Source organism: Girardinichthys multiradiatus, chromosome 23 (assembly GCF_021462225.1).
Source record: "Girardinichthys multiradiatus isolate DD_20200921_A chromosome 23, DD_fGirMul_XY1, whole genome shotgun sequence".
Classification (NCBI taxonomy): domain Eukaryota; kingdom Metazoa; phylum Chordata; class Actinopteri; order Cyprinodontiformes; family Goodeidae; genus Girardinichthys; species Girardinichthys multiradiatus.
Genome location: NC_061815.1, coordinates 11,358,286 through 11,383,451, shown reverse-complemented (window position 1 = coordinate 11,383,451; position 25,166 = coordinate 11,358,286). Strand labels below are relative to the sequence as shown.

General features: G+C 40.9%; 1 protein-coding gene across 5 annotated transcripts in view; it reads right to left on the bottom strand.

Moving 5' to 3' along the window:
• The window catches only part of il1rapl2 (interleukin 1 receptor accessory protein-like 2), a 636,383-nt gene that overhangs the window by 210,964 nt on the left and 400,253 nt on the right, over positions 1-25,166 (bottom strand). For all 5 annotated transcript variants that reach the window (XM_047353893.1, XM_047353892.1, XM_047353890.1 and 2 more), the window contains one exon: positions 24,855-24,958. In XM_047353893.1, the coding sequence (XP_047209849.1) occupies positions 24,855-24,958 (104 nt within the window). The remainder of the gene's footprint in view (positions 1-24,854; positions 24,959-25,166) is intronic.

Below are 25,166 nucleotides of genomic sequence, written 5' to 3'. Positions count from 1 at the left end.
ACATCCCCCGGGATCTGGTCGAAGCTCTCCCGGAGGTGGGAGTTGAATAAATCCCTGGCCGAGGGCTCCGCCAGGCGTTCCCAGCAGACCCTCACTATGCGCTTGGGCCTGCCGAGTCTGTCCGGCTTTTTCCTCCTCCAGCGGATCCAACTCACCACCAGGTGATGATCAGTGGACAGCTCAGCCCCTCTCTTCACCCGAGTGTCCAAAACATGCGGCCGAAGGTCTGATGATACGACAACAAAGTCGATCATCGACCTCCTGCCTAGGGTGTCCTGGTGCCAAGTGCACTGATGGACACCCTTATGTTTGAACATGGTGTTCGTTATGGACAATCCGTGACTAGCACAGAAGTCCAATAACAAAACACCACTCGGATTCAGATCGGGGAGGCCATTCCTCCCGATCACGCCTCTCCAGGTGTCACTGTCGTTCCCCACGTGGGCGTTGAAGTCCCCCAGCAGAATAATGGAGTCCCCGGGAGGGGCACTATCCAGCACCCCCGACAGGGACGCCAAGAAGGCAGGGTACTCTGCACTACCACTCGGCCCGTAGGCTGAAATGATAGTCAGAGACCTCTCCCCAACCCGAAGGCACAGGGATACAACCCTCTCATCCACTGGGGTAAACCCCAACACGAGACGGCTGAGCTGGGGGGCAACAAGCAAACCCACACCAGCCCGCCGCCTCTCCCCGTGGGCAACTCCAGAGTAGAAGAGAGTCCAACCCCTCTCAAGGAGACGGGTTCCAGAGCCCACGCTGTGCGTGGAGGCGAGCCCGACTATTTCTAGTCGATATCTCTCGACCTCCCGCACAAGCTCAGACTCCTTCCCCCCCAGCGAGGTGACATTCCACGTCCCTAGAGCCAGCCTAAGCATCCGGGGATCGGGCCGTTGAGGTCTCCACCTTCGTCCGCCACCCAATCCTCTTTGCACCGGTCCCTCACGGTTCCCCCTGCAGGTGGTGGGCCCACTGGAGGATGGCCTCGCGTCTCTCGTTCGGGCTTGGCCCGGCCGGGTCCCGCGAGGAGCAACCCGGCCACCAGGCGCTCTCCGACGAGTCCCGACCCCAGGCCTGGCTCCAGGGTGGGACCCCGGCTCCGCCGTACCGGGCGACGTCACGTGCCTCGATATTGTGTTCTTCATGAGGGGTTCTTGAACCATTCTTTGTCTGACCCATCACCTAGAACCTGTTTGCCATGGGAGACCCTACCAGGGGCATTTAGGCCCCAGACAACATAGCCTCTAGGATCATTTGAGCACTCAAACCCCTCCACCACGTTAAGGTGACGGTTTAATTTAGCTTAATCAAAGGTGCTAAATTGTTTTGCACCAATTACATATCCTTTAGCACTGTGGTTCCCAAACTTTTCAGCTTCTGACCCACACAATAACAGTGGAAGGGACTTGTTTGGGTGTTGAGCATAAACACATCTCTACAATGGCAGTTAAACATGTTTACAACACAAACACATCAATAGCCATTGCATTGCTTTAACCGATTTAAACATACGGATTTTTTTTTATCTTTTATCTGTTTAGCATAAATATTCTTTAACTGTTGTCAGTTTTGTTGGGTTTGTTAAATTTATTTAAAAAATGGTGCGTCTTAGTTTTCCCTTAAATACAGTTAAATTCTTTTCTCATCTCATTTTTTAAATCCGTTATCAAGAATCACTTTGTGAGCTCAATGTATGGTGACACCCCTAACAGTTCATATTTTCTGTCTATGTAAAGCACACAATAAGGCTTCAGGAACATCTGTTGCAATAGAATGAAAAATACTGCCCTTGAGGTAGGAGCTAACGCACATATCTTTTCAATGGGAAGGAGAGCATTCATTTTGAGGTAAGAGAAAGATGGCAGCGAGAAACAGAAGAATGATAAACTATCTTCAATGCTGAATAATGCAGGCATCATAGTGTTAACAGATCAGATTTCATGTGGTGCGTGGAAGTGATTAATCTTAAACGTATTAAAGATGTGTTTCTGTTTCATAGCCCTGGGTCATTTTGGACCTTTGCCCTTTGCTGGGCAACAAAGCAGCATTAAATGGTGCTTATCAGTCATTTCTGAAAACAGTGCTAGTGTTATTGGCAGTCTAATATGTTTTCAGTACATTTGCCACCTGTGGAGACGTGGATATCCATACAAATTACTCCTCTGCCTAAAAATATTTAGATGATAAATATTGTTGAGGTAACATTCTGTCTCTCTCTATTAATAGTGGGAGACCACCCTCCATCCATCAACTCCTTTTCATCAACTCTGACAAGCTTTAAAATCATGTTTTTGCCATCATTAAAAAGGTTTGTAGTTAATTTTGTTCATTGGGTTTTCCAATAAATTACCAGATGTATTGACTTAACATAATATTCTAAGGTTGGCCTAACTTTAAAACTGAGCCTTATCTAGAAAACAATAAAAGTGCAATCCACACACACTGTGTTTTGACTGACCACTTGCATTTCTGCTTTCACTTCTTTGCAAAAGAACACAGATTCCAATTACATAAAATGTAAAATGAGCCACAAACAAATCTCCAGATCAGCTTGTTATCTACTGCATCCACCACGTTAATAAATCAGACTCAGCCTCCCTGCAATTACCCTCCTATGATCAGGGCAGGCTGCTGGAGGGGCCTTTGAATTATGGAGCTAATAGACGGGGATGTATCCTGGCCAGCAGACAGCGTGTTTATACCTGGATGGAGCTGCAGATTAATTTGACAATCAATCTAACTAACAGGCAGCGAGAGAGCAAAGACCTGCACATGTCTGGGCATTCACACAGGAGCATGGACGCATTTCTGTAAATTATGGCTGATAAGCTCGCACACTTCAATATATAGATACAAGCCTGAACATTAATTTTATTTTGTTAATGAGATTAAAAAGTCTTCATATGACAAGCTTTTTATATTAACTGTTGACAGCTGGAAAATGTAACATCTTCTTCAGACATTTCTTAATCTAATATGGGGGCAAAGGTGGCCTATTTTATGTAATTGAAGTCTCAAGGTCTTTTTAAGCTATGTTAGAATGAAAGAGAATCTGACATCCACCAGAATGTACAGAAACTTCATGAAACAAATTTTTGAACTACAATTAAAATATAAAATGCTTTTACTTTTAACATGCTTGTCAGTTTACTGACTTTTAAAAAATTGCTGAAGGCGGAGTTCACCCTCCATGATGTTTGTAATTATGTCTCAGCAGAGCCGGCCCAAGTCATTAGCGGTATGGCACTCTGCTCGTCCAGGAGCTCCAGAAGCACTTCAAATTTTACAGGACAAGTTGAAAAATGTGCTCGTTGTAAAGAGACAACAGTGATTTTTTTTTTTTTTGCAACACTAGCGGCCTTCATTTTGTAAGTTGACCAACAGGAAATGGGGTGGAGAGAGAGAGAGGGGAAGATATGCAGCAGGCTTGGACTCAAGCCCATGACCGCTGCGTTACGGACTATAGCCTCCATACTGTATATGGGTCACACGATTTACCCCTGTGCCACGAAGAGACTATGGTTTGTGGAACAAACAATCATAAATCGTTATGAAGCTTTTGAGACTGCACTTGATTCAACCTTGAAATAGCACGGTTCGTCAGGGGCCAGCCATATTAGCCGCTAGCTTTAGCCTCTAGAAAACAAAGTAGTATCCCATCAATAAATTGCTGGCTTACTACCTCCCTTTAAAACAAGCTTTCGTAAAATCAGATCACAAAATATTTATCAATTATGGAGTGTAAAAAATAAATATTAGTGGTGTTGTAGTAGCTGGTAGATAAGAGCCTTAACTATAGGTGGGCCCCTTAATACAGTTCTGTCTGGGGTCCTGTCCAACCATACAGTGTAATCAGTGTGTACTGAGCCCCATGTCTTTCCAGTTGTGCCCATGTGCATCTAGTTGTCCTTATGGGCCCCAGTATCTGGTCCTAATGCAGTTGAATGTCATATTTGGCTTTGTTTAAATTAGGCCTAGGGTATGACTTGAGTGTTTTTGTGTAGAGTTAAGCGCAAACTAATTCAAACTATTGGCAGATTTAGGTTCAAAGTACTCTTCCAACCATATCACAATCTTTCTTCTCTCTGGAAGTAGTATAAACTCTTTGGAGCGGCCCAACCAGAGTCCCGCCTTGGATCTGATAGAACATCTGTGGTAGGAGCTAAAGATTAAAGTGATGTAAAGGGTGCAACATCAAAGACTTAGTTTATCATCAAAGATTAATTGTCAAAATACCAGTGAAAACATGCTGGGCAGCGATTGTAAGAAAGGTTTGATTGCTTTAATGCTACTAAAGATCTTTCATTTAGTAATGAGATTATAAATATTTTTCAAAATGCTGTTTTATTAAAATGTAGAAAAGATCATTTCTTATATTTCAAAATTCACGCTCCATTTAACATTCATATATTTTAGATTCATTGCACACTAACTGAAATATTTCAGGTCTTTTATTGTCTTAATATGGATGATTTTGGCATACAGCTCATGAAAACCCAAAATTCCTATCTCACAAAATTAGCATATTTCATCCGACCAATAAAAGAAAAGTGTTTTAATACAAAAAACAGCGACCTTCAAATAATCATGTACAGTTATGCACTCAATACTTGGTCGGGAATCCTTTTGCAGAAATGACTGCTTCAATGCGGCGTGGCATGGAGGCAATCAGCCTGTGGCACTGCTGAGGTCTTATGGAGGCCCAGGATGCTTCGATAGCGGCCTTTAGCTCATCCAGAGTGTTGGGTCTTGAGTCTCTCAACGTTCTCTTCACAATATTCCACAGATTCTCTATGGGGTTCAGGTCAGGAGAATTGGCAGGCCAATTGAGCACAGTGATACCATGGTCAGTAAACCATTTACCAGTGGTTTTGGCACTGTGAGCAGGTGCCAGGTCGTGCTGAAAAATGAAATATTCATCTCCATAAAGCTTTTCAGCAGATGGAAGCATGAAGTGCTCCAAAATCTCCTGATAGCTAGCTGCATTGACCCTGCCCTTGATACAACACAGTGGACCAACACCAGCAGCTGACACGGCACCCCAGACCATCACTGACTGCGGGTACTTGACACTGGACTTCTGGCATTTTGGCATTTCCTTCTCCCCAGTCTTCCTCCAGACTCTGGCACCTTGGTTTCCGAATGACATGCAGAATTTGCTTTCATCCGAAAAAAGTACTTTGGACCATTGAGCAACAGTCCAGTGCTGCTTCTCTGTAGCCCAGGTCAGGCGCTTCTGTCGCTGTTTCTGGTTCAAAAGTGGCTTGACCTGGGGAATGCGGCACCTGTAGCCCATTTCCTGCACACGCCTGTACTTGGCTGGAGTCTCCATCTCTCACTCTGCAGAGGCGAACATAAGTAGATTGTACTTGTGTTTATTTCACTCTTTGAAACCTGTACCCAAATCAACGGACCCGGGGAAGCAGAGACGGCTTCAACACAGGCTAGCTGCCTTACCCACTATTACCTAATGGGACACTCTAAACAAACTATTATCATAGATTAAGGAAAACATCCCAATGGCCCTCCGATAGGCAGGATGGAAGAAGGGGTGGAAGAAATGCCAAATCAAACTGACTTCTTGATAACGACTGGAATCGACACAGACAACAATTCTAGGATCATGAGAAGAAGCAGGTGAGGATGGGAGAAGGTGACCGCCTTCAGAGGCTTAAGGATTCACCAGGGAAAGAAGTGCGAGGTAGGAAGTCATCAGCAAATTACACAGCAGACACAGAGCTGAGAGTTCCATCTTTGCTGAGGTAAGACAGGTAGGGAACACAGGAGGGTCCTTGGTGGACACCTATTCCTCTGATAAAACAACCCACACCAAAAAACCTCATAACACCAATCAATGTGAGGCAGCTACTAGAGGACAAGCGAAGTGAGAAGCTGGTGATCACACAATCAGAGCAGGAGGATCACAGCAGGGAGCAGTACAGTGACCCAGCAAAATCAACTTTGCTGGGATAACCAAGTTATGTTGCTTAGCCCTACATCCTTCCTGGACAGTCTGTGGTGCAACTTGACGTTGGTGGATGGAGCGAGACCTGATGTCCCAGATGTGCTCAATCAGATTCAGGTCTGGGGAACGGGCGGGCCAGTCCATAGCTTCAATGTCTTCATCTTGCAGGATCTGCTGACACACTCCAGCCACATGAGGTCTAGCATTGTCCTGCATTAGGAGGAACCCAGGGCCAACCGCACCAGCATATGAACAAGGGGTCTGAGGATCTCATCTCGGCACCTAATGGCAGTCAGGCTACCTCTGGCGAGCACATGGAGGGCCGTGTGGCCCTTCAAAGAAATGCCGTTCCACATCATTACTGACCCACTGCCAAACTGGTCATGCTGAAGGATGTTGCAGGCAGCAGATTGCTCTCCTTGGTGTCTCCAGACTCTGTCACATGTGCTCAGTGTGAACGTGCTTTCATCTGTGAAGAGCACAGGGTGCCAGTGGCAAATTTGCCAATCCTGGTGTTCTCTAGCAAATGCCAAGCATCCTGCATGGTGTTGGGCTATGAGCACAACACCCATTTGTGGACGTCAGGCCCTCATACCATTCTCATGGAGTCGGTTTCTAACCATTTGTGCAGACACATGGACATTTGTGGCCTGCTGGAGGCCATTTTGCAGGGCTCTGGCAGTGCTCCTCCTGTTCCTCCTTGCACAAAGGCGGAGGTAGCGGTCCTGCTGCTGGGTTGTTGCCCTCCTACAGCCTCCTCCACGTCTCCTGGTGTACTAGCCTGTCTCCTGGTAGCGCCTCCAGGCTCTGGACCCTACGCTGACTGACACAACAAACCTACTTGCCACAGCTCGCATTGATGTGCCATCCTGGATGAGCTGCACTACCTGAGCCACTTGTGTGGGTTGTAGAGTCCGTCTCATGCTATCACGAGTGTGAAAGCACCACCAACATTCAAAAGTGACCAAAACATCAGTCAGAAAGCATAGGTACTGAGAAGTGGTCTGTGGTCCCCACCTGCAGAACCACTCCTTTATTGAGTGTGTCTTGCTAATCGCCAAAGATTTCCCCCTGTGCACACCAGCATGTGAAATTGATTGTCAATCAGTTGTTGTAATTATGAATATATATATATATATATATATATATATATATATATTTTTTTTTTTATGTGTCTGTCTGTCTATCAATGTTTATATGTATTCTATGCCAAGGTATACTTGTGCAGGACCCTGAACCACACACTGCCCCCTTCTGCTGTTTGATGTAAGAATTTGACTTGTACTTTTAGAAACCCTAGTAAAGAGTCAACAATACTAAAGAAGCCTCATATAAAGCAGTTTATTTACTATTCTATTCTACATACAACACAGCTAAAGAGCATAAATTAAACTGTTTAATGAACGTTAAAGCGCTGTTAAATAGAATTGGCCCAAATCTAATGGCTCAGATTATTTTAAATTTAATGCATGCTATTTCCAAAGGTGAAATCTAAATTACTATGTGTTTAATGGAGGACTTACAGATCAGTGTGTTTAGTTTTACACTTCCTCCTCTAGCCTCCTTTCTGTCATGTCTCCACTCTTTCCTTCATATCTCCACCAAGCCAGATCAAGTTTAGAGAGCCCTAAACCTCTTGAACATGAAAGCTTACTTAAAGCTTTTTCTCCCAACACTCCTGACCATGCCAGCAGGAGCAGACTTACGTTGGCATGAACTGGCACGTTAACACACACTGGCATGAGAGCGATACCAACGCAACGTCTGCCAAGTTACTGAGGACTGCCAAAAAAATTCAAATGACCGCTCTCTCCTCTCCTCCCAGTTTACTCTCCACTCCTTCCTAGAGTCCAATGACATCATATTTCTCAACTCCCCCCAACCTCAATTTGTTCGAGTATTGTTGTCCTCTTTTTCAGCTTGTTGTCGGGCTCATCTGACAAAGAGGTTCAACATTTGGCAAGTGAACTGACGTCCATGTTTGTGAACTTGCTTTGCCATCCAACCCCAAATGTTCTCAGTCAGACTTAGATCAGTGGAACGTGCAGGATGGTCCAAAAGAGCGACGTTATTTTCTTGGTAGAAGTCGTTTGTCATGCGGGCACTGTGAACTGCAGCATTGTCCTGGTAAAAAACCCAGTCTCATTACCACACAGACGAGGGCCCTCAGTCATGAGGAAGGCCTGCTGCGACATCTCCACATAGGCAACTGCTGTTTGAAACCCTGCACAACCTGAAGCTCCATTGTTCCATCAAAGGAAAAACATCTCCAAATCATGATGCGTCGTTCTGAGTGGAACCTGTCCTGTTAAATCCCTGTAAGCTCTTTGCCACCATGCTACAGCTCTGTTTCAGGGTGTTTTACTGATCCTCACACAGTTCCTTGCCAGAAGGTGTCATGTTGAACTTCCAGTAACTAGTATTAGAAAGTGTGAGAGCACCAAATTTAACACACCTGCTCCCCATTAACACCTGAGACCATGGTACACTAACGACTCACATGACACCCACGCAAGAATATGGGTAATTGGGCACATTTTGGACATTTAAACCTATGGGTGTACTCACTTTTGTTGACCACATACATGTGGCAGGGGAGACAACTGTAATCGAACTCTCAACTTTTTGACTGCAAGTCAACCACTTTTTTGATCAGTTATTGTTACCTCTGTATTGTAAAGGGCCATTTACAGACCCTCTTCAGCTGATCAGACTGAACTTAACTTATTTTACTGAGAGAAAATGACAAAACTTTAAGTTTCTAGATGATCAAAGCTGATAGAGACAAAAATATCATTTTGTATGATATTTTTATATCAAGTTGTATCATTGCACTCACGCATCACAATGAAGTTCTACTTTATGCTGGTCTATTAGAAAAAAATCCAAGAAAACAAAACGAAGATTGCATTTGTAATAAAAAAAAACTACTATTTTTTTGACTTTGTAACTTAGGTCTGTTTCAACCTCCAAGGTGTGTCTTTGCCTTCCCCCCAAAACTGAGCTACTTTTAACTAAACAGTGGAGTTTAAATTGGGTGGGGCTTAGAGATCTAAAATACTGTAATTTTCCTTTTCACAAAGTTAGAGAGAAGCCTCGAGTATCAAACAAGGATTGCTCCTCAACTTGAACAAATACTACACTGCAAAATTATAGACAGAAGCAAAAATAAAATAATAGAGTTGGCCAAAAGGAAAGAAAAAAAGAAACCAAGCCACCTCCACAGCTATGGAGCCAGACGTTTTAGTAAAAGAAAAAAGAAAAAATACCATCTAACATTTTTGTCATTTCACCAAAACGTTTGCTAGTAAATCTTGGACACCACAAAAAGCACTAACACTTCACCCTGCCATTACTAAAGTCTTGCAAACAAAAGTAACATGAATATTCACTAAAGACCTTAATTTTGCATGCACCAAAAGATACAAACTCATCATCCCAAAAGGCTGATATATTTTCAGCCACAGACTGATTTTTAAAGAGAATGTGTTACTTTTCTCTAATATGAAGTGTAGAAGTTCATAGACAAAACCAAAGGCATGAGATTTCTAATCTAACACTTCTTTGTTCACTATCTAACACTTATTATTTTGTTCTGTGTTTCATATTGTTTCCTGTCTTTCTCATTCTTCATGTAGGATGTTCTTGAGCAGAAATGCAGCCTGGCAGCTTGAGGTGTGAACTTCTGTACTATTCTGGGTAAAACTGTACTCTTCCAAGCTTACTGGCTTTTTTCATATTGACAAAAATAAATCTTAAAGCTTTGTATTTTACACAGATAGGAAAAACAGGCATTCCCTGGCCCAAATGGACCTCACATCACATAATTTGACTGCACATTTTAAAACTAAGTTGTTGAATAATTGCTATATTATGCCAATATGTTTGTATTTAACAGGCAAGTATGCTCACAAAAAAGATTAATAGTAATATAGCATGTGAGCTGGATGTATATGTAAAAATGGAGATGATCTGTAGGTTTCTGTAAATTCAGTTTTCTAAAGATTACAGTGCCTAGCGAAAATTCTCGGCCCCCTTGAACTGGTCAACCTCTTGCCACATTTCAGGCTTCTAATTCTAATGTTTTGTGAAGAATCAACAACAAGTGGGACACAATCATGAAGTGGAATGAAATTTATTGGATGTGTCAAACTTTTTTAACAAATTAAAAACTGAAAATGAAGCGTGCAATATTATCGGCCCCTTTACTTTCAGTGCTGCAAACTCACTCCAGAAGTTCAGTGAGGATCTCTGAATGATCCAATGTTGTCCCAAATGACTGATGATGATAAATAGAATCCACCTGTGTGTAATCAAGTCTCCGTATAAATGCACCTGCTCTGTGATAGTCTCAGGCTTCTGTTAAAAGCGCAGAGAACATCATGAAGACCAAGGAACACACCAGGCAGGTCCGAGATACTGTTGTGGAGAAGTGTAAAGCCGGATTTGGATACAAAAAGATTTCCCAAGCTTTAAACATCCCAAGGAGCACTGTGCAAGCAATAATATTGAAATGGAAGGAGAATCAGACCACTGCAAATCTACCAAGGCCCGGCCATCCCTCTAAACTTTCATCTCGAACAAGGAGAAGACTGATCAGAGATGCAGCCTAGAGGCCCATGATCACTCTGGATGAACTGCAGAGATCTACAGCTGAGTCTGTCCATAGGACAACAATCAGTCGTACCCTGCACAAATCTGGCCTTTATGGAAGAGTGGCAAGAAGAAAGCCATTTCTCAAAGATATCCATAAAAGGTCTTGTGTAAAGTTTGCCACAAGCCACCTGGGAGACACACCAAACATGTGGAAGAAGGTGCTCTGGTCAGATGAAACCAAAATCTAACTGTTTGGCCACAATGCAAAAAGATGTTTGGCGTAAAAGCAACACAGCTCATCACTCTGAACACACCATCCCCACTGTCAAACATGGTGGTGGCAGCATCATGGTTTGGGCCTGCTTTTCATCAGCAGGGACAGGGAAGATGGTCAAAATTTATGGGAAGATGGATGGGGCCAAATACAGGACCATTCTGGAAGAAAACCTGTTGGAGTCTGCAAGAGACCTGAGACTGGGAGGGAGATTTATCTTCCAACAAGACAATGATCCAAAACATAAAGCCAAATCTACAATTCACAAATAAACGTATCCAGGTGTTGGAATGGCCAAGTCAAAGTCCAGACCTGAATCCAATCGAGAATCTGTGGAAAGAGCTGAAGACTGCTGTTCACGAACGCTCTCCATACCCCTAGCGACTTGCAGCTGTAATTGCAGCAAAGAGTGGCGCTACAAAGTATTAACGCAAGGGGGCCGAATAATATTGCACGCCCCACTTTTCTTTCTTTTTTTTTTTTTTAAAGTTTTACACATCCAATAAATTTCATTCCACTTCACGATTGTGTCCCACTTGTTGTTGATTCTTCGCAAAACATTAGAATTTTATATCTTTATGTTTGAAGCCTGAAATGTGGCAAGAGGTTGACCAGTTCAAGGGAGCCGAGTACTTTCACAAGGCACTGTATATACAGCAGAATACTCTGTTTTGTTTGGAAACAGCTGTTCAAATGATTTTCTTGTGATTCCATTGTAGCCTTTTGGAAAGCTTTGCCTGGACTGAATCTGACTTCTCCATCACTGTATGTGGACAGAGACTAGCTTAATTCCTGGCAAACTATTGTCACAAATTTGCCTCAAACTGCTTCCAGTCCATATACAGCCAAGGTGACATATGTTTCCAGTTGATGCCAGCTGATGCATATTCCACACATTCCAAAATTCCAACTTGAAGAACTTTGTTTTGCCTAGTTTTGCTCATTTGCATAAATACTACCTAAATGTATATTCATTTTAACTATTGTGTGTGATACTTTCAAATAAAGAATATACTTAACTTAGCAGCTGCTTAACTGCAAAAACACAGCTATTTAACGTTTTTAATAAAATGCAGGGTCTAAGCAATTGATTTTTTTACTATATTACCATTTGCAAACAAAGGTAATAAAATAATTATGGTATTAATGGTTCGTGTCTTATCCATATTGTAAAAAACTGGCATCATAAGAGAATTTCTGGAGGTACTTTTATCATACTGGCTAATATAAGAGTGTTAAACTTACATCATCAGCAACACTGATCAACTGAACAAAAAAAACCTGCTAAATATAATACTGTATTTATTACCAGCTCACAGGAGTTTGAACCTCTACTTTCTAACTTTCAGTCATAGCTAGCTGTGCTGCAATGCTAACACTAACTTGGATGTAATTAGGAACAAGAACTGGACATTTGTTTTCAGCTGTGTTATTTTTATTTCCGTTTTCCTGTACAATGATGCTGCAATGAACAATATTTTGTTAAAACATAAACAGTTCTTGGTTGCAGCTTGTTCTTGTGGCTACCATAAAGTTAAAGTTGTCTCATTCTGTCACTACAAGCTGGAGTTGCATCCTTGACAGCCCTACATCCCTCTGTAATGCATCACTGGTGACTCTTGAGGAGCTGCAGACAGATCCACAGCTCTGGTAGGAAAATCTGTTGGTGGAACAACTGCTTATCATGTGCACTTATCAAATCTGGCCTTTATGGAAGAGTGACAAGAAGAAACCATTGGTTACAATCAAATAATTAGAATAACCCAGTCAAAGTCTAGAACTAAATTGAATTAAGGCAAGACTTGAAAATTGCTTTTCTTAGACTTTCCCCATCCTCTCTGAGTTTAAGCTATTTTTGCAAAGAAAAATGGGCAACATATTAGAACGTGGTAGAAACATGTACCAAAATACTTGAAGCTGTAATTTCTGCAAAAAGTCATCATACATGCAACAAAAAGGTCCTGGTTTCGACTCCTGGCCGGGGGTCTTTCTGCATGGAGTTTGCATGTTTTCTCCGTGCGTGCGTGGGTTCTCACCGGCTACTCCGGCTTCCTCCCACAGTCCAAAAACAACTGTTGGGTTAACTGGTCTCTCTAAATTGCTCTTAGGTGTGAATGAGTGTGTGCATGGTTGTTTGTCCTGTATGTCTCTGTGTTGCCCTGCAATAGATTGGCGACTTGTCGAAGGTGTACCCTGCCTCCCGCCAGTAGACTGCTGGAGATGGGCACCAGGTCCTACTATGGAATAAGCGGTATAGAAGATGGATGAATGAAATCATATATTATTGTGCTTCCGCTTCACAAGTATGTACTATGTTCCATGAGCCTATTAAATAAAGTCCTAATTCAGTACAATGAATTTCACTTCAACATCTCAAAATGTGTTGTATGGCTGATTTTGCAATACATTGGGTTTAGTATTCTTTTTTGATCAGACTCTGGGTTTTTTGTTTAAGGTTTAGTTTTTCCATTGAAGCAAAGCTTGATCATGAACTCCTGAATGACTGATACATCTGTCTTTTTTAGCAATTTAATCTGTCTTACGTTCTATTAGTCTTCCAACAGAGCTGATGATTGGACCTTAATTTGTGGCAGGCTTGCAAGAGGAAGGCCTGTTAAAAGATAATTAATTTGAAGGTCTAAGTCTGGTTTAGCATTGTAAGTAAGATGGCATATTTTCTTGGTAACCATGAAAACATGCAGATTATTTTATTTTGTGAAGTTCAAACCGGTAATAAGTTGAACTGGTTTTGCTCAATGATTTGAAATAACATCACTCTTCCTTCGAAAATGTGGATGTGCTACATTCACCTTCATCCTTCTCTGTATGTGTCTCCACCAGCTTTCTGGTTTCCTTCACTCTGATAGACAATCAAGGTTTGGCGCAAAGTCTATCTTGTAACATCATAGCCTGAAGGAAAACTGAGAGCTCTCACTGTGTGTATCATTTTCTGCTTAAGTAATGTCTATCTATGGGTGTGTTCTTGTTCAAATCATAATGTGTGTAAGGAAGGTCTTGGGGGGTCACCGCATGCCCTGCTAACCCCCCCCGGCTCCTTATACCTGCAGAGAAAATGGATTTTTATTTTTGTTTTTCTCCTCCTGTAACTTCTCCATGTCTTCCATTTCTAACATGCTTTTCCTCATTTGTCTAATTCCATCTTCTCTCTGTCAGATTCACTTTGTTTTTGGTTTTGTATGTTTAGCCTCTTTCTCTACATCTCCAATTTAACTACTTTCTCCTTCTCTTCAGTCTATGTCTCTCTTTCTCTTACTCCATTTGTCTCTTTCTTTCATTTCCCCGACCTCTTCCAAATCACTCAGCTATAATCCCGAAAATGTTTCTCCTTTGCAATTTTTATCCTGGTTAATATTGTTTTTTAGATGATATTTCAGAAATCATGTTAATTCATATACAGGTCCTTCTCAAAATATTAGCATATTGTGATAAAGTTCATTATTTTCCATAATGTCATGATGAAAATTTAACTTTCATATATTTTAGATTCATTGCACACTAACTGAAATATTTCAGGTCTTTTATTGTCTTAATACGGATGATTTTGGCATACAGCTCATGAAAACCCAAAATTCCTATCTCACAAAATTAGCATATCATTAAAAGGGTCTCTAAACGAGCTATGAACCTAATCATCTGAATCAACGAGTTAACTCTAAACACCTGCAAAAGATTCCTGAGGCCTTTAAAACTCCCAGCCTGGTTCATCACTCAAAACCCCAATCATGGGTAAGACTGCCAACCTGACTGCTGTCCAGAAGGCCACTATTGACACCCTCAAGCAAGAGGGTAAGACACAGAAAGAAATTTCTGAACGAATAGGCTGTTCCCAGAGTGCTGTATCAAGGCACCTCAGTGGGAAGTCTGTGGGAAGGAAAAAGTGTGGCAGAAAACGCTGCACAACAAGAAGAGGTGACCGGATCCTGAGGAAGATTGTGGAGAAGGGCCGATTCCAGACCTTGGGGGACCTGCGGAAGCAGTGGACTGAGTCTGGAGTAGAAACATCCAGAGCCACCGTGCACAGGCGTGTGCAGGAAATGGGCTACAGGTGCCGCATTCCCCAGGTCAAGCCACTTTTGAACCAGAAACAGCGACAGAAGCGCCTGACCTGGGCTACAGAGAAGCAGCACTGGACTGTTGCTCAATGGTCCAAAGTACTTTTTTCGGATGAAAGCAAATTCTGCATGTCATTCGGAAACCAAGGTGCCAGAGTCTGGAGGAAGACTGGGGAGAAGGAAATGCCAAAATGCCAGAAGTCCAGTGTCAAGTACCCGCAGTCAGTGATGGTCTGGGGTGCCGTGTCAGCTGCTGGTGTTGGTCCACTGTGTTGTATCAAGGGCAGGGTCAATGCAGCTAGCTATCAGGAGATTTTGGAGCACTTCATGCTTCCATCTGCTGAAAAGCTTTATGGAGATGAAGATTTCATTTTTCAGCACGACCTGGCTCCTGCTCACAGTGCCAAAACCACTGGTAAATGGTTTACTGACCATGGTATCACTGTGCTCAATTGGCCTGCCAATTCTCCTGACCTGAACCCCATAGAGAATCTGTGGAATATTGTGAAGAGAACGTTGAGAGACTCAAGACCCAACACTCTGGATGAGCTAAAGGCCGCTATCGAAGCATCCTGGGCCTCCATAAGACCTCAGCAGTGCCACAGCCTGATTGCCTCCATGCCACGCCGCATTGAAGCAGTCATTTCTGCAAAAGGATTCCCGACCAAGTATTGAGTGCATAACTGTACATGATTATTTGAAGGCTGACGTTTTTTGTATTAAAAACACTTTTCTTTTATTGGTCGGATGAAATATGCTAATTTTGTGAGATAGGATTTTGGGTTTTCATGAGCTGTATGCCAAAATCATCCGTATTAAGACAATAAAAGACCTGAAATATTTCAGTTAGTGTGCAATGAATCTAAAATATATGAATGTTAAATTTTCATCATGACATTATGGAAAATAATGAACTTTATCACAATATGCTAATATTTTGAGAAGGACCTGTACTGGGTTTGCACAATTTATTCAGTTTTCTGTGTATTTTCAGTTATATGTGCAGGATTCTTGTGACATGTGTGTTGAAAAGCCTTGATACCTGCGAATTAGTTGCCATGTTATGTTTTGTTGGATTGAACTTATTTTGCATCTGTAATCTTTACCTCAATTTGAGATATTTGAGAAAAATGTGGCAGACCTAACTCATTCTTTTCCCAGATGTCTGCACATACCTACAGAGGTACATTCACATCAAAGTGCCTGTGAGGAAGCCTAAAGGGTAGATGACATGGTTGCTCTCCACTGAGATAGGGCTGGACACTCAAAGACGATTAGGACAGAAAAATACACCTGTTTAGCTTCCTGCTAGGCTCAACAATTAGGGAAGAACTAGGGAAAGAGCTGTACTTTTGTGACTATCTGACCTGGCCACTTCTAAAACAAACTGTGTTTAAAATTATTAACTTACTCTTGTTTTTAATCTTCTGGGAAGATGTATTGGTTTGAAAAAATTGCCAGAGATAGTTACCTTAATGTTAGATAAAATGATGGTTGTCAAATTAAAAACAAAAAGAACAATAGTAGAAATCTAAGCATCACATACAAGGAATGTAACTAAATGCTACCTGCTCTTCTGTAGTTCTGGTCCTGGGAACACTACGTTGTTCACCTGATGGTTCCACAGGGTTCATAAATGACCAGCGACTATTGCATATAGTCTCAAGACCATTCAGTGCCTTAAAGAGCCAGTTCAGTGATTTAAAGACTGGTCTCAGAGATCTGTATAAACACCATGACAATAATCTAACCCAGTTAAAATTAAAGTGGGCATGGGTTGTTCTTTGTTCCATTTTAATCAGAAACATTTTATTCTGGCAATGTTTTTAAAATAGTAGAGGGCTGATCTAGTTTAAGGCTTTATGAGGTTGTTAAAACAGAAGTCTGGGTCCAGGATTGCACCTTGCATAGATACAAAAGTTACAGGAGTGAGAGGATGGGTTAGCACGGAATTCAAAATGAAATGCAGAAAAGCTCAGGATACAGGTAAGAAACAGGCAGGAAATGAAGACAATAGAGTGCAAGGCATGAACAAACAGAAGGATCATACATAAAATGACTGAACAGAGTGGTTTCAATTCTGAGAAGGCTGGTTACTGTATTGCATAACAGTGGTTCCAATTACTGGACGAGGAACACCTGAGAAAGAACAGGAAGCTGAAGCAGTCAGGGGAAGTAGTGGCTAACTTATTTTCCACAGAAACTGTGGAAAATAAACTGCATATAAACTATGAAAATAAAAAAGCTTTCCTAACAACTCAAACACAAATCCAGAAATATTTATCTGATTAGAACATGAGTAAACATTAGACTCTTCTATAATGCCAAAAAACCTAAAAGAACATAAAACTAAAGGGTCAGGACAGAACCAACATTCTGGGCAGGCTTTTTTTTTTTTACATACTTTAAGCATCTTACATATTGATTAGCAAGGTAATGCCTAAGCTTAGCAGTTAGCTTTACAAGATCCACAGTCTCCACATTTATATTTAAAAAATGGAGAACCAGGCCTAACAGTAGATTCCGGTAAACTTACAATTTCTTGGAGCATCCCAATCTCCTTAGAATGTTTTCAAGTTTGTTTGCATATTGTAACCTTTAACTTGCCAAATGTCAATACGTTGTGTGGTCTTTCTACCACACATACCGTACAACAGATCTATAAACATCATTCCTCTTGTCTTTAAACTCAATTTTCCGCAAAATATAATAAAGCAAGCAGTCATTGTTTCCAGTACTCCTTTTCCTTTTATTAATCCAATTCCAATGTATGTCAGTCATATTAAAGTGTGAAGAAGCAAACTAAAAGTTACTCTGCAAAGCCATTTTTATTTTATTGCAGCAAGGGTACATGAAAGGAAGCATAAGGTAACCCTTAAAGCAACAACAATATAAACCAGATCAAGAACAATAAACTGCTCTGAATGCATGGTTTTCACAGGGCCCTTTTACTACCTGCTTTCATATTCTGGATACAGCCTTCTAGTAATGTAACAGGATCTGGTTGGAGGCTCCCCGCTAGGATAGGAGGTGATTTGGTTCTGTGCATGTGTGTGCACTAATAAGAGGCCATGAGACAATGACAGACACCAAGCCCTAATTAGGTCGTCATGCTGAGAGAGCAAGGGAAAGACAGAAAGAAAATAAAAGTGGAAGAGAGAGCTTATTACGGAGGATAGGTGTCAGGCTATGGCAGGAAAAGGTGGGAGTAAGGCACAGGAGTGGGTGAGGAAGAAAGGTGTGGGGGGGGGGGGGGGGGGGGATGGGAACGAGGGAACTGATCGGAAATGTTGAGAAACAAGGACTGGGAACGGGTAGAAGATGGAATCGGAAAATCAGAGATAGGAAATGAAAGAGTTGTAGAAGATGATCTTGTGAGAATGATGGACAGATTGAAATACAGTTTTAGACAGTCCATTGCAAAGGTTTCAAACACAACTTGGGTAATTTATTAAAGCAATGCCACTAAAGAAATTTGACTAACTGAATTGAGGCTACTTATGTAAATAACATTTTTCAATTCAGTTCATGCAAATAGGGGCTGCACGGTGGCGCAGTTGGTAGCACTGTTGCCTTGCAGCAAGAAGGTCCTGGGTTCGATTCCCGACCGGGGGTCTTTCTGCATGGAGTTTGCATGTTCTCCCCGTGCATGCGTGGGTTCTCACCGGGTACTCCGGCTTCCTCCCACAGTCCAAAGACATGCCTGTTAGGTTAATTGGTCACTCTAAATTACCCTTAGATGTATGAATGAGTGTTTGCATGGTTGTTTGTGTGTTGCCCTGCGATGGACTGGGGCCTTGTCCAGGGTATACCCTGCCTCTTGCCCATAGACTGCTGGAGATAGGCACCAGCTCCCCCACGACCCACTATGGAATAAGCGGTAGAAAATGACTGACTGACTGAGTTCATGCAAATACTTATAATGCATTTGCAGGTAACAAAAATGAAAGCTTTGTTGTCGGCTACCAAGCTGAAGGCTCTACATAAGTTTCGACCAATTCAATTAAAACACTTTCTGAGACATGTCCTTAAAGTGGCCATGCCAGTGCCTGATGTCCTGCCAGCATCCATATTTTTAATGAACAATTTGCAAAACTGGCAGGATTTCCTCCATCTGGCAGATTAAAAACATTTGTCACACCTTTATAGAAAAGATTTGTTTCAGAAAAAAACTATTTTAGAAAGAATTATGGTATAAAAGCAAAACAGTCTAATAAATTGTTTGTTTTAATGACAAAATGACAAAAAATGACAAAATCTACGCCTCTTGTGTTTACAAGAAAATGCCACTATTTACAGAAAGACAAGCCTCATAAGGAAGTCATTTTTTAAAGCAGAAGCCTAATCTCAGACTGTAAAATTTAGAAAATCCAACCTTTATCTTATGTCCATATATAAACCCATTAAATATAACGGAATATTTTTGGAAAGTTAATTTATTTCACATTCACTAAGCAAATTATATACAGTATATAGAAAGCTGTCACACAGAATACTACATAACATCATATTTTAATACAGAAATGTCGGCTTAATGAAAAGTTTAATATGTTTAATAACTGCATAAAGGTTGTTATTAATTAACCTGACCTATAATCTGACAAACAAGCCTCATTGGAATGCATTCTAATTTATTGAATATGACTATTTAGAGAGGAAGAAAAATCTCAGAGCGGCCCAGCTATTCGTAAACCTGTTGTTTGTATTTTAAACAACCACTTTTATCAATAGGACACTCTTAGTCTTCTATAACATGTTTTTAAGTTGAAGCATAAATAGAGAGAGATGTTTGTCCATTCTTCTTTGCACCATCTCCTCAGATCATCCGGAGTCCTGGGTCCACTCTGATGCTCTCATCTCCTCAGCTCATCCCCACAGGCTTTCTATTGGATGTAGGTTTGAGGAATGAGACGGCCATGAAAGAACATTGATTTTGTGCTGGTGAATCATTCCTGTTTTGATCTAGCCATATGTTTCTAATGAGAGGTGACTGTGGCTCAGAAGGAATAGTAGTTGTCTTGCAATCCCAAGATTCCAGCTACCTTATGCCACATGTCGATATCCTTCTGGGCAAAGCACGTAACCTCAAGTTGCCTACATATTTGTTTATAGTGTATGAATGCGTGAGTACAATTGGGTGAATGTGGCTCTGGTGTAAAGCGCTTTCAGTGGTCATCATGACTGGAAAGGCACTATGTAAGTCCATTTACCATACCGTCATATGGATCACTGCTTAGAAAACTCAAATATGTCACATTTATTATGTCCCAATTCAGGTGCTGGATCCTTCGTCGACTGCTAAAACCATGGAGGCCTGAAGTGAGCAGCTGCAAATTGGGACGGTCTAGCCTCACTGCCGGGAAGGCTGGCAAGCCGGCAGTTACTACGGTGGGGGCGGAAAACTCCGAACACGTCAGAGCCCGTTAGAAGTTAAGCGATGTCTTGATAAATCAAGCAGATTTTTCACGTCTACATAGTTATAATCCTGCACTAAAAACATTGTAGAAGTTCATTTGTGTCACAGAAAGTGTAATTTTTCACAATTTAATCACAGCTCTTGCCACTGTGGTCTGCCATGGCTGCCCCTGCCTGGGAATCTTGGGAAATGATGGACCACAAAGGATACTCACAACCTATCCTTCAAATCGGGCAAAAGAAGGACACATTTGTTGGCCGCATTTGAAGGAGTCTTGGAAGGATTCATGAATTGGGACAGCCTTCGTTGCCGCGCTGTGATGTAATCGGCCTACAAATACGGCCTTCGAAGGATGCAGCCCCTGAACTGGGACATACTCATTGTCAGTTTATCTATAGATTTTTGTTTTAAATCACCTATTATTAAGAGTTTATAATGCCATGCACTCAAGGTTCCCTGGGCCTGGAAGACAATCCAACCCACAGTATCACAGATCCTTTACCATAATTAGCAATGAGAAAAAGGTACTTTTCTATATTTTCATCCTTTTTTCTTTACTTGGAGTGTCGGCTGCCAAAAAGCTAAATCTTAGTTTCATAATAAGACCTGCTATTAGTTAAGGAGCCATTAGAGTTGAGCAAACTTCACCAATATACTTAATTTTTGTGATGATAAGACAGGTGTCTTTTCTGGCATCTCTCCCAAAACACCAAGTGGAATGTAGAGCATCTAATAGTTGTTATGGAGACTTGTTGATCCAAAATGCAGCTCTTTGCTGCAAATCTCTGACAGTTTTTTTTACCTCTCTTACTCTCCCATTGCTGTGTGAGTTGGTAAAAATAAATATAAGCCCTCATCCAGCCTTGTGGCCAGTGGCTAAAATAAATGGGCCTATTTGTCACATCATAAATACACCAAGTAAAAAGAAAGTCATTAATGGTTATGCTTTAGTTTCATGTTTTTCGAGTTTCGATTAATTTGTATTCAAGAGTTTGTTTTGCTCCAGCCACGTTTTGTTCTGTCTGTCAATTATCTTTATTCGGTTCACCTGCTCCAAGCTAATCTGTCTCCTTGCTCCACCTGGTTCACACCCCAGCATAAATGAAATTTCCTAGAAATTCCTATCTACTCAAAAACGTATAAACTAAAAGAAAGAATAAGTATTGAACTTATTTCAATTTCTTTTAAGTAATTTTCAAGTAAATACATTTCTAAAGCTGAAGATGTTGGTAATATATTTAGTTCAAACGTGCAAAGAAATGAAACCATAAATTATGTGTAAAAATATGGAAAGGCAGGAACGTGGTTACTCATTTATGTAATACTTCCTAAAAAAAGCCTTTGTTGGTAATGACAAGATCAAGACACCTCCTATATCTAGAAAATATTTGTGCCAGTGTGATTTTCATCTAAACAAACTATCTTCAAGGCCCCTTCTATTAAATCTTAACTTTGGTTTTTACTATTGGAATTTTTAAAGGATTTGGGTGCTTGGCGGGGTTATTCTGGCAAATTTACCTTCTTTCTCTAAAACCAAATAAGGGGTTTTTGGCTGTGCTTTTGGGATCATTGTCTTGGTGTAACCTTCACACTTGGTTAATACCAATCATCCTGGTAGATGGCAGCAGATTTGTATCACGAATGTTCTCAGTTAATTTGTCCATTTTCTTTCCTACAATTATATGAAGTCTACTAGTGCCATATGATGAAAAACAACTCCACAACATATCCCCACTCCGAACCTCACAGTGTATATGGTGTATTGAAGGTGATATGCAGTACCTTTTGACCCCCAAACATGGTCTGTATTATGGCATCCAAATAATTCCTTTTTGGTTTCATTTGACCAGACTATTTTCTCCCAGTGTTTCACAGGCTTGGCTAAATGTTGTGCAGCAAATTTTAAACATGCATCAACATGCTTTCCTCAGCGGTGGAGTTTTAAGAGGTGTGTAGATACAGACCATGACGCCATGGCTGAGGACATTTCTTGTTGTGTTTGGAGTATCTAGAGTTTACATAAATTCTGTATTAATGTAACAGTTCATCCCAAGGTCAGGCCAATTAGGAGGTAAGGAGTTTGGGTTTATACATAAACCAGCTGTCGTGGCTGACTCTTGAGTGACAACAGAAACCAGATGTAGGTGTATGTATGTACAGTATGTATTTTCTATACTCACTATAAAACGATGATGTGCCCAGACTTCTTTAGGAATCTCCTCATGATCCAGCCAAGTTCTGTGCAAAAGATCTGCACTTCATGATAAGGGCTTAGTTTAAAATAAAATCTTCTCTGCTCAATTAAGCCGGTGTCACCAGAGTCCTTTCATGAAGCATCCTCACTTCAGCAGCTCAATGACTAGCCTATCATAAACTACACTTTCTGTGAAATAACTGTAATTGCCGATTTTAGGTCTTCCTGAGGCTCTCCACATGTGCTCCTTGGCTCTTGGACAACTCTCCAGGTAATTCTTTTCAGTTGTCTGTCTGAAATCTCCTCAGGAAATCTGACCCTAATAATATACCATCCTAATATAATAATGTCCTAATAATGTTCCTTTCACTTCCAGGTTATACACAACTTAATGTACGGAAAGTTTTGGTTTGATTTCTCTGCACGTGCAGACTGCATGGCATGTTACAGACCTCTATTGAGCAGTTCATTTTAACTGCACCATTAGAAATATATTTACTTAGAAAACAGGTGATGTGAGACCTATTTTACCTATGAAAAAATTTTTATTTTTGTTTTGCAGTTAAACATATCCTAAATTCAGCAGATATGTTAATTTGAAATTAGCACGCATACATAGATCTAAATGTACATATTTTGCTTTTATATTAGCTAGTTTTGTTAGGCGTAGTACAACGAAGGACCCCGGAATGCAGACAAGCAAGCAGCATGACGGTAAGTGAAAAAGATTTAATAACAAGAAACTCACTCAAAAGAAGAGGCAGGAACCAAAACAAAGAACGGGCAGGCAAGACAGGCAAAAACAGACATGGGCAGGCTGGCAAGACAGGCTTTGCGTGAACAACAGGACACAGGTGACATGAACTGAAAATGTTTCCACGATGAATAACTGAACAGGTGTGTATATATGGGGTGTGAACCAGGTGGAGCAAGGAGACAGATTAGCTTGGAGCAGGTGAACCGAATAAAGATAATTGACAGACAGAACAAAACGTGGCTGGAGCAAAACAAACTCTTGAATACAAATTAATCGAAACTAGAAAAACATGAAACTAAAGCATAACCAGATCCAAAAACCAAACTTGACAAAACATGAACTAGAAGACAAAAACTAAAGCATGACCAGGAAGATAATAAACAGAAGCATGATTCAAAAACTGTGAGAAACATATAAGAAAAAAGCAGAAACCAAACAACCCCATATCATAACAAGTTTAGGTTTAAATAAACATAACTCCAGCCACTAGTTGGCAGCAATGTTTTTCCAGCATTATTTGCTGTATGTGTTGAAGATGTTTCAACAGGCCTTAGTGCTACACACACCCCACCTGGACAGTGTGCCTGGGGTGGCAACTCGAGGTTGACTCTGACTTGTGTCACACTTAAGTCTCAAAAATAAAAGACTCCAGACTTGACTTAGACTTGCGCCCTAAAGATTTGAGACTAGAAAAGGACTCAAATTTAAGTCTTAGTAACAGATTTTATTTTATGTAAGGAAGAGTGAAAGGAAGTTGCTATGTGAGCTACAGACTGCAGCTGCTGTGGATGATTTACTGTGAATGGATGAGCTTGATTATTAGCCAGTGACATGGTGGTTTATGGGTTGTTAATAGCGATCTGTTCATGTCATGTTATTCACAATAATAAACACATGAATATCTATCCACTTGAATGTTGTATTTAATGACTTGGGATCGTTTGAGAACAAAACATTGGAAAAACTTACCTCCAACATTCTCTCACTGCTAAGCTAGTTGAGACATAACATGGATAATTCTGGATGGAAATATTCAAATAAAAGGAAATATTAAAATTAAAGGTTGGATTTTTCAATACTTTCAGTCTAAAATTATGCTAACGAATTTGTTTTATGGCCTTTTTACACATCTAGACCAGGGCACCATAAGAAATTTGCCAGCAACTCTACATGTGACTCTTTTTCAATCCCATTTACTCAAGACATCAACAAGGTGTCATCCCTTTTCCTTTAAATGTGAGAAACAAGTAGTGACTCAGGTCAGTCTTTTTGTTCCATACTGGTGAAAACCTCACTATGCTTTTTCAGTCTCACGGACCACATGATCAGACTGCATTTTAAATTTGGAAATAAAACGTGTTTCTGTTCAGCTCATTTTGACCTCACTCCTATCTGGGTAGATTAGTTATTTGAATGTGGCATTCGCTAAGTGTTATTAGCGGTGCATCTACCTGACCTAGAAATGACCCTGAATCATACTTCCATGGGGAGTCTGTGGTGTAGTTACAGAGTTTTTTTTCAGGTTAAAGCAAAGTCCCAGGTCAGAATGGATTTAGAACCGATACATGTCGTGCAGTACCTTAGAACACAAGTGTAGAATCCATTATCTTCCAGTTCAGCAGATCTAAACCAAATGGAGTCGTCTTCTTTACTCAACCTGTGACCGGAGAAGATGATAGGCTCCTAAAGGAGACATTACAAGGGATAACAAAAATCAGAATGTTAATAAAAAACACCAATTTTAGACCATACTATGCAAATTAAAGTAATAACTGCATTTAATTGTTTAAGGTTTTCAAAGAATATGTGGATTTTAGGAATGGTTTACAAAAAAAAATCTGAAAAGTGCGGCATGCATTTATATTTAGTACCTCTGAGCCAATACATGTTA